The following is a 10,519-nucleotide window of genomic DNA, read 5'->3' on the forward strand; positions in this document are numbered from 1 at the left end:
TCACATCTCTGACCTTGCACAGCCCATTAAATCATGCACAAATGACCTAAATTCCATTTTCCATCTTGAAAAAAACCCACAACACCCTTGCATCTGAGGCCAAGAGCTGATGCCTGTTAACCCTCTGCTCAAGCCAGGCTCCCCACCCTGCCCCAGCGCATGGGCTGGTCCTGTCCTGCCCAATGTCCACATTGGCAGGATCCCAGCTCAGACTGGGAGCACCACCTCTGTGCCTGGAGGAGGTGGAGGAGGGGAAGTGCGGCAATCCCTGATGGCATGACCTCAAAGGACACCAACCCAATGGAGAAAGCGGTGCAGGAGTGACATTGTGGTTTTACCACGGAATGTGCTTTATCACAGGACAGAGAGAGATTTACTGCAGCTAATCTCACCCAGCATGGTTTTATGCATTACAATGTTGGCTGAGATTTTGGCCATTTGGCAACAACAGTTGGTCTGGCTGCAGCTCACAAGTAGCTTTTCATGTGAATTCACACACTCTGTGGCAAAAATCAATCACATTTCTATTCTGCTCGTAGCAACCATCTCACATTTCATTTTCTTTTAACCCATTCCCCTCCTACACCCCTGCCAGCTCTGGGCTCACTCATGCAGCGACGCCTTTGCTTACTGACCAACTGTCTCACAGGTTCAGTTAATAGATTAAAATGCAACAATAAAAAGCTTTTCACCACTGCTGTATAATTCTGTACCAGCGTGATTTCCCAGTGGCAGTGCAGAACCACGACGTTTCATGGAGGAGACCTCATGGGTCACTGGCTCCAGCTCCTGCCCATCCAGCCCCATTCACAAATTCACTTCTTCCAGCCTCTCCTCCAGCCCGTTGAGGACAATATTTCCTTTTACCTGTATTTAGTAGTGAATAGACCGTATCTGCCACTGAAGTTAGGGAATTTTGCCTTCAATATTTGCAATGTGGCCTATGTGAGCTCAAGATGTTCTCCTGAGAGTGGGTTGCTGGCACCAGTGCCATGGGCTTGGGTTTCTCACCAGCTCTTGCCTTTGTGTTGGCCAGATGGGGAAGGGGTCCTTCAAATATGCCTGGGTGCTGGACAAGCTGAAGGCCGAGCGCGAGCGTGGTATTACCATTGACATCTCCTTGTGGAAGTTTGAGACCACCAAGTACTACATCACCATCATTGACGCACCGGGTCACAGGGACTTCATAAAGAACATGATCACTGGGACCTCTCAGGTGAGAAGTGGTGGCCAGGGGATAGGGGGCTGGTGGAGGTGGGAGACTGAGGCTTGCTGACAAGCCCAGGGTCATGTAGGTGCTGTTGGAGTCCTTCTGGATGTGGGTAGTTGAGACTGCAGACATCGAGGAGCATTGAGCAGGGTCCATGCAAGAGGCTGGGTGACACCAAGGGACCCAGCACACCATGATCCTAGGAGAAAGGGCCTCCTTGGGCACAGAGAGGTGGTTTTCTCCACTTCATTTGAGGAAGCAGGGATGAACATAGCCTCTTTGGGAGGTGGGATGCTGCAAGCCTTTCTGTGAGAATATCTCCACATTATTTTAGCCTCATCCAACTGAGTTATACAAGAAACTTCCGACTATCCCTTAGGTTTTCTTGGCTAAAGGAGATCCATGGATCTTTTCTCCTTCCTTTTTCTTGAAACAGCTGTCTTTGTCCCACAAACCACATCATAATGCCAAACTCCATGGTTTACCCTTCCAGGGTAGAGTGGTTTCCCATCCTCACACTACAGGACATTTCTGCATCTCCCTGTGGCTGGTAGGTGCTGGGTGAGCCCCAGTGCATGCCCAGAGAGATTCCCATTGTGATGCCAGTTGGGCTGGGCATGGCTTTCTGTCAAATCCAGGCAGCCTCTGCTGGAAAACACAGTTTCCATGACTGGAGTCTCATCCTTCACCCAGGGAGGTTATTTGCAAGCCTGCAGCAGGCTTTTAGATAAGGCCTTCTCTGCTCATCCCTGGATGCTCAAGGTGAGGTCCTGGTTATAGTCCTGGAGGGACTCACCCTGGTTTCCAACCCACAAACCGTGCACAGCTGGCAAGTCTGAAACAACATGGGTCAGTTTTGAGGTAGATCAGCAGGGTTATGGGTAGCAGCTAAGGGAGAGTCTGTCCAAGCCCTGAGCAGCGTTCATCTGGGGCTTCCTCAGAGTTCTCAGGGGCGTCACCAGGAGCAGTGCTCTCTGGGCAGGACAGAAGCCATTCATTAGCTTTCTCCTCCCAGGCTGACTGTGCCGTCCTGATCGTTGCGGCTGGCGTCGGCGAGTTTGAAGCCGGAATCTCCAAGAACGGGCAGACTCGCGAGCACGCCCTGCTGGCTTACACCCTGGGCGTGAAGCAGCTCATCGTGGGCATCAACAAGATGGATTCCACGGAGCCCCCATACAGCGAGAAACGCTACGATGAGATCGTCAAGGAGGTCAGCGCCTACATCAAGAAGATCGGCTACAACCCAGGCACAGCTCCCTTTGTGCCCATCTCAGGCTGGCACGGAGACAACATGCTGGAGCCCTCTCCCAACGTAAGTGTGCGCTGTCTTAGACTTTTTCCCCAACCCAGACCATCCCCATCCAGGCTGACCTCCAGGCTCTGAAAACCACGGGCATATTCCACGCGCCTGTCGCGCGTGATGTCCCCACGTTCCCGGCACAGACGCGTTTGTCACGTAGCTCAGCCTAGGCTGAGCCGGGATGAATGGGCGCACTGTTCGTGGGTATTCTGGTTGCTGTACCATGGCCAGACAGCCCAGGAGCTAAACATGAGCATCTTCAGGAGATGATGGCTTTGCTTCTGGGATGTGATTCGAAAATTTTGCGTCTCGTCAGGCCCGTGGTGACGTTAGAGCCATCCACAGCAATTGTCACTCTCAGCAGGAAGTGTTCTCGGGCATTGTTTTCTGAGGGAAATAACATGATCTGGTCACAAGCTTGGAGCGGCTCCCACTGTGCAGCCGGGCTCCCACATCTTGGGTATCAGGTACCTTTTCTCATCAGTGCTGCAGGAAGCTGTGGTGGCCACACCTCTAGTTCCTGTGCCGGGATCTCATTTCTAAAGGTCAATTTTTCTTAAGGATGTACCAGGTTTTCACGCGCCAAAACCATCGTTTCCTAGAGCATCGATTTGGGGCTGCTCCTTGTCCAGTTGATCTTTACCAAGCCCCTCCCTCGGTGCATTGGTGACGGGTATGACGGAGATACAAAGGCAGGGTGCTCTGGGTGGGTGCTTGTCATTATTTCATAAGACAGCAAGGGAGAAGGAAGAGCTTGAAGAAGGATGGGAGCTTCTTGGCAGACAGGCTGCCAGCAGCAGTTTTTTACTCTGACTTTGTTTTTTTGGAGAAAAAGCTACCCCAGCTTTAGTCTTCTAAAGAAATGATGGTCTGGGAAGCTCTGGCCAGAGGAAGGTCCCTACTCTCCTGCTGGCTTCTGGATGACCTTGAGGAAGTTGCTGAGAGCAGAACCTTCCCAGCAATCTCTCGTGAAGCCAATGGGAAATATGATGCTTAAGGGAGGTTTTAGGACTTCACCTGTGGATTATGGGTCAGGGCTCTGTGACGAGGGAGGCAGCGTATGAGCACAGCAGCAACCGAGGGAGGTCAGGGATCACGAGCCTGAGCTAGAATAGCGCTCCGATGCAAGATCACACCGTCACAAAACGCAGCTCACAGCCTTGCACGGGAAAGGCAGCTCACTTGGAGCTAGCTTGGAAGGAAGGAAGGAATTTTGGGGGTGCTGGGGAGATTCTTGTGCCCTGAGGAGCAGAGCTGGGATAAAGGTCAGCTGCGGCCATGCCAAAGCCAGCACATAGTTCCTGGGTGCTTCAAATCAGACAGGATCCAAATGTCAGCAGCTGCTGGGCCGGGAAGATGATCCCAAACAATTCTCCTATTAATAGGCTGCAAAGGGGAGGCACGGAGCAGGATGGGGCTTGCTGGCTCCCTTCCTCTGGATGGGTCTCAGAGCATGTTTTCAATGTGATGGACCTCCTGAAAGAAGGCAGAGGCCAACAGAACTCCCCTCTCTGCTTTAAGGAGGTAGCTGGCTCCAGGGTGGGGTCCCAGGAGCTGCCTGAGCTGGGGAATTGGGAAGAAAACCTGGCTGAAGGTCTGGATCAGCATGAGATTTGCTGGCAAGGCTGCAAGGTCCCCAGGAGGTCCCCATCCTGCCTTTGCCAGGTCACCAGCTTGGGACAGACTCCTCCTCCCCATATTGCACCACATCCAGGAAAGCTCGAGCAGGAGAGCTGATGTAGATCTCTCTCCTCCCATTCCTCGCCCCAAAAAAGCTCTAACTTTTTTCTGCTTGCAATTTCTGGTGAGGTTTCACTAAAAGCACAAGGCAGTCAAGTGATTTGTCTGTCTGTCAGAGAACTTATCAGAAAGTGGGGATTAGAGCTGTGACGTCCCTGCAGCTCCTGTCACCTCCGGGCGAGGGGAGGTGCCAGGATACGTCAGGCTGGAGCCAGCTCTGCGTGGGACACTCCAGCCCACATCCCCGTTGCACAGCAGCCCGAGGCCAACTGCAGAAAAATGATGTCTGGGCTGCGCTTGCACCAAAGTTTGACTTTTGAGAGCTTTTTGGCAAATGGACTTTTACGTGAAGCCAGCTTTTTGTTGCTGCAGCCGACAGAACTGGGCCATTCCCCGTGGTTTGGGAGACTTTCACCCCGTGGGATAGCGCAACCCAAAAGCACCCGATCTGTGGTGGCCTGGGGCTGCAGCCTCAATGCTGGAGGATGGGTACACACGGGCTGGGTAAAATCAGAGAAAGGCAATTGCTCTGTGGAAAGCCCTTGGGGTGCAAAAGGGTTGGAGCTCGGCTGTTATTTGTGGGGGCTTGAGCCTGCAGCTTAGCCTCACCAGCTGCAAGGTTTGGTGAGATCCTGCCTTTGCCATGGGAATGGTGGAATAAGAGTTGCTCTTTGGGAAGCAGATCTGCAAAATATGTAAGAGAGGTTTCTCTTGGGTGGCTGTAGGAGGCAGCACAAACCAGGTTCTGCAGATGCTTCTCACTCTAGGGTCATGTCAAATTTTTGCAGAGTGGATTTGCTCCCAGAAGGCGACAGAAGTTTTCTGGATAAAGCGTCAAAAGGGAAAAGGATGGCTTTGACAGGCAGACGTCACAGGGCAGAGGCTGCCGTTTCTCCATGCTCCCAAGGCATGCAAGGGCAGTGGGTTGGGAGCTGTGGGCACATGGGTGGCCGTCACCCTGGAGAGCAGAGCCCGTGGGTGGGTGGCTGCCAGGGCGGCTGCAGGCGCCGGCGCCCGCCCGGCGTTTGGGGCTGTGCGACAGCAGGCTGGAGGGAAGCTCTGACTCATGCTGCGCATCACATGCGGCTCCGTCATCGGCTGGATGGATTTATCGTTTTGCCAAGCTGTTAGCCCAGCTGCACGGCGATAGCTGCAGTGCCCGGGGAAGGATCCCTCTGCAAAAGTGTCCCCAAGGCTCCTGCTGTCACTGTTACTGAGGAAGGCGAATGGTGTCAGATGTGACCCTCCGAAGGAGGCTGACCTGAAGACATTCCACGCAGGATGAATTCCCTTCCTGGACCCAGCACTTTCCCTTGCTCCTTCCCAAAAGTGGCAGAGATTGCAGGATAGGAAACCAGCCTTGGCACAGCCCTGTCCTCCAGGGATGGCTGTGAAACTGGAGGCACTTTGGGGGTCCACTTCCCCCCCTCATTCTGGCACCGTGTCCAGTGCCCTCTGCCACTTGTGTTGGTGCCTAAGGGAAAAGCCACATCCATGCGATGGAGCTGGGGCACACAGGTAGCATTTTGCATCTAAGTAGAAAAATGTCTGAGGTTCTCTGTGCAGAGGAAGGGAGAATGACTTTGCAAACTCTGATCTCTGTTATATCAAGGTTGTTTCAGACCCAGGACTGAATTTTTCTTGCCAGCAACCCCCAGGCATTGCTGCAGATTCCAGATGTGCAGTATCACCCCTGAACTAAACCATGGCTTCTGCTGAGCACATTTCCCTACCTCTCTGCCTCTTTTCTGGCCAGTTTTAGTTCAATTCAGGACACGAGCAGAAACAATCCTTCCCTCTCAGCAGCCCCAGTGTAAGCACTGGGTTTCCAGCATTCTCCTCAGCCAAAATCCAAACACTGGAGGGGTGATAGCAGGAGAAAGTGGGAAGAAGTGTCCATCTGGGGCTCATCTTGTAAAAACTTTGTTCCCAGGACTGAAGGTTGGGTGCTTCGTAGCTCAGATTTGGCTGGAGACCCTGTCCTCCCTGTGCTGGAGGCATAGCTGCTGGAGGGCAGGATCCAGGCAGCTGGCCATGGGTTGCTGTTGGAAACGGGGTTTGTGAGTTTGCTGATTTTAACCTGTTCCATCCTTTTTCTCCTGTTAAAGGATGTTTTGCATGTTTCTAGAAGATGAGGGGGAGTTTGAGCAAAGGGGTGCAGATAAGCCTACAGGGATGGTAGAGTGGAAAGAGCTCTCCAGCTCCCAGGCAAAGGCTGGACTGACTCCACGAACCTGGTGGGACATCTCTCTGGGCCCACCTCTGGATGCTGAGGACAGACACACTCAGTGCATGTTGCTGCTGCTCTGTTTCCAGATGCCTTGGTTCAAAGGCTGGAAGGTGGAGCGCAAGGAAGGCAACGCCAGCGGAGTGTCCCTCTTGGAGGCTCTGGACACCATCCTGCCCCCGACTCGCCCCACAGACAAACCCTTACGCCTGCCCCTCCAGGACGTCTACAAGATTGGAGGTGAGTAGAAGTCTTGTCCCTGTGTTTTAACCAGAGTCTTCATTCCGTAGGAATTTGGGAATGACATTTCCAGGTATTAGGAAACTGGAGGGATTGGACTTTTCAAACTTGAGAAGGGGAGACGGGTGGTGGCTCTAGGACAAACATCCCACTTGAGACTGGGCTGTCTGGGATGGACATAAACGTGGCCAAAGGTGCCAAGGGACTGGAGAGGAGCAACAAGTTTGAGCTGTCCTCAGGGAATGTGTGATGCCAAAAACACCTGCAAATTTGAGTATCCCAGAGTTCATGGCTAGCAAGGCAAGTTGGAGGCAGCAAAAAATGTGCTGCGACACAGATGAGGGACAAGACCAGCAGGGAGGGCCACCGGTGAGGCTGGTGCATGGCAGCTTGGCCATCGTCCACCTGGGCCTCCCAAATGCTGGTGTCCATCACCGGCATCTCTGTCTGCTGAGCTGGACCATGGTGCCAGCCATGTAGGGAGTGCAGCAGCCGGTGCATCTGCCTTTCCCTCTGGAGCAATGGTGGGCACACTTTCCTGAGCTATAAATACTCTGTGAGCTCTCTGACCTGCTGGCAGCAGGGGCAGCCCTGCTGACTCACCTAGATTAGGCGGGTGCAGCCCTTTCCAGCCCTTTCTCACACTCTTCCAAGGACACATCCACTGCAGAAAACAGGCAGGGATTGAACGTAGGGTTTCACGGGCTTTTTAACACAGTCTTTTGTTTGCAATGGAGATGAATGACAGTGGGAAGGTCTGTGTCCTCTCCTAGCTCAGCTGGGGCAAGGAGGTGTGGTTTTACCCTGGGGCAAGTTCGAAGAGAGCAGAAGCACTGCGGGAAGAGGGGAGGTGGAGGCAGCAGGGTGGATGTGGAAGAGTGGATGGGTGCAGTCAACCTCTTTTCAAGGTTGTTTCTTTTAATCATTCTTCACCTGGCTCCAAAGGTGATTTTTCCCAAAGTCTCCTGATGACACCAGGTGTAGAATATCCCTTTCATTGAGTTAGCCACTGTTATTCCCTGGCACAACTGGGTCTTGTCCCTTGCTGATGCTGTGGCCATCAGGAATGTGGAGCGTGTTGCTGCACACATGCTGCGATGTGCCCAGTCCTCCATGCAGGAGATGCCACAGCTGCTGCAAAGGAAGAGCTCTCAGGGCACATGGATTGCTCAGGGCCTTCTGATTATGGTGTTACTCCTTTTTTACAAACCCTGGGTAGAAAGGATGGAATCACGGTATTTCTGAAGACCCTAGTGTTGATCTTGCAGATAAAAACTGAGATTTTTGGGGCAAGAATGAAATGTCTGTGGTGAAAACCACTGGAGATATTTTGCTTTTTCTGCAGCCAGGCTATGACCCAGGAATAAGCCAAGCAAGTTAATTTTGCTCTGCTCTGTCCTTGTCTTCACAGGGATTGGCACAGTCCCTGTGGGACGGGTGGAGACCGGCATCCTGCGGCCCGGCATGGTGGTCACCTTTGCACCTGTGAACATCACCACCGAGGTGAAGTCCGTGGAGATGCACCACGAGGCCCTGAGCGAGGCTCTGCCTGGGGACAACGTTGGCTTCAACGTGAAGAACGTCTCCGTCAAGGACATCCGCCGTGGGAACGTCTGCGGGGACAGCAAGTCGGACCCGCCGCAGGAGGCAGCGCAGTTCACATCTCAGGTCAGCAGAGCTGGTGGTGCCACCACTCGTGGTTTGCCACCGTCCTCTGGTTCCCAGCCTTGCCCTGACACTGCTTGTCCCCCCCAGGTGATCATCCTGAACCACCCCGGCCAGATCAGCGCCGGCTACTCACCCGTCATCGACTGCCACACTGCACACATCGCCTGCAAGTTCGCCGAGCTGAAGGAGAAGATCGACCGGCGTTCCGGCAAGAAGCTGGAGGACAACCCCAAGTCCCTGAAATCGGGTGACGCGGCCATCGTGGAGATGATCCCCGGCAAGCCGATGTGTGTGGAGAGCTTCTCCCAATACCCGCCCCTTGGTAAGGGAATGGTTCTTTGGAGGTCTCCTGTGGAGGGGGCTCTATGGGTGTAGAGCTCACACCAAACGTTCTGAGCCTCTCCCACGATCCCCCACCAGTTAGACTGGGGAGGGAGAAAAGCTGATGCATGAACTGGGGGTTGGTGAGGTGGAATGAGCTCTTTGCTGAGCTGGAACTCCAAAGGCAGGGCTGGGAGCAACAGGACCTTTCCGTCAAGGTTACAAAGCCCTGATAGTTTCTGCATGCAGAAAAGTTTTTCAGCTTCCCCATTTCTGCTCTAAAGCACAACTGATCAGGAAAAGAAAGAGGGAGATTTGCTCGTTGGAAGGAATATGGGAAGCTCCACGCTTTGCTTGGGTGATGTTGTATATCTGGGAACTTTAGCAATGCTGGGAGCTTGCGGAGAGTAGATGTGGTTTATTTTTAATAAATAGTCCTTTATACAAGGACAGGGATAACACGTGGTGGGTGGAGATCCCACCGTTGCCCACCCAGAAGAGCTCAGCCTTAGGAAAAGCAAGGTGGCCACGTTTCCCTCACATCCCCTTGCTCTCCACCCCACAGGCCGCTTCGCTGTCCGTGACATGAGGCAGACTGTGGCCGTGGGCGTCATCAAGAATGTGGAGAAGAAAAGCGGTGGGGCCGGTAAAGTCACCAAGTCTGCCCAGAAGGCCCAGAAGGCTGGCAAATGAATCGTGGGCTCCCAGTGCATCGCGCAGAAACCATCCCTGACACCAGGACGCTGCCACCGTCTCCCCCGGGCGCATGTGTGCACATCAGCTTGTAAGAGTTTATATGTCAACGACTGGATGCTCACCATTAAGGTCCAGTGGAAATTCTTTAAAAGGAAAAGCATGTTCCAGCGTTTGTGAGGCTTCATGTTAATTTTACCAATAAAACTGGTACAACATCCACAGTGGAAAAAAACCAAACCCAAACAAAACAAAACAAAACAAAAAAACAAAACCCAAACCAAACCAACCAACCTGAAAGGTGTGGAGCTCTGTGTGTGTGTCTGTCCTTGAGAGGGGCTGGTTTTGCTGGGGTTTGTGTGGTGCCACTTAGAGCAGATGGTGGGGACGGGCGCACGGAAATTTGGAGGAAGGAGGAGAGGTGGGCACCTGTGTTCAGGGTGTCACCCAGTGCCCAGCCCTTCCCCAGCTCCCACCTCTCCATCGATGCAGGTGTCTGGTCTGATCCCCTCAGCTTAAAGTAGTGGCTGCTCTTGCAGCAGTCTGGGGTTTTGATATTCTCCTTAGCATGCTCAACCCTCTAATGTCAGTTATCAGGACCATTTTTCCATGAAAATAAGCTTAAATTAACCCCCTACATTTATGTCATTTAAAGAGAAACAGTAGCACACTCCATGCCTCCTGGCAGTATCCCTTTTATTCTTTATAATTCCCCAGAATTTTGGAAAAAGTGGCCAAGGCTGCCTTTTCTCTGCACCTTTCTTGGCCTCACACATGGTGGTTCCCCCAGCCCTTTCCAAACTGCAAACTGACAGGAATGTTCCCTCCAGCCAAGTGCTGGAGCCCAGACATGACTCAGGACTCCCAAGAAGCCCCAAAACTCATGATCTTCACCCAGGATGGTGTCTTGGCTCGCATTGCAAACTTGGAGCCTGGGGCAAGGACTGTGCCTCTTCCCACTCCACCTTGTGCCAGTCCAGAAGGTCATGGTTGCCGAGTGGTTAGGGCTGACCAAAATGCAACAGGAGCTTGGAGGGGGAAAGGGTGGGAGCACCGAAGGTGGGGAGGAGCGGGAGGTGGTACGGTGGGGCAGGGGGGTGAAGGGGGGGGGGGTGAGGGG

The 10,519-nt window shown here is 53.2% G+C and overlaps 1 protein-coding gene across 1 annotated transcript; it reads left to right on the forward strand.

The window, feature by feature from the left end:
* Window positions 1-1,034: 1,034 nt before the first annotated feature.
* LOC104278411 (elongation factor 1-alpha 2) lies at window positions 1,035-9,623 on the forward strand. The gene is made up of 6 exons (XM_009875372.1): window positions 1,035-1,216; window positions 2,226-2,522; window positions 6,567-6,717; window positions 8,129-8,385; window positions 8,473-8,707; window positions 9,272-9,623. Exons 1-6 carry the CDS (start codon window positions 1,037-1,039, stop codon window positions 9,397-9,399), a joined length of 1,248 nt encoding a protein of 415 aa, XP_009873674.1. The 5' UTR covers window positions 1,035-1,036; the 3' UTR covers window positions 9,400-9,623.
* Window positions 9,624-10,519: the final 896 nt, after the last annotated feature.

This window comes from Apaloderma vittatum, unplaced genomic scaffold (genome assembly GCF_000703405.1).
Source record: "Apaloderma vittatum isolate BGI_N311 unplaced genomic scaffold, ASM70340v1 scaffold39158, whole genome shotgun sequence".
In the NCBI taxonomy this organism is placed as follows: domain Eukaryota; kingdom Metazoa; phylum Chordata; class Aves; order Trogoniformes; family Trogonidae; genus Apaloderma; species Apaloderma vittatum.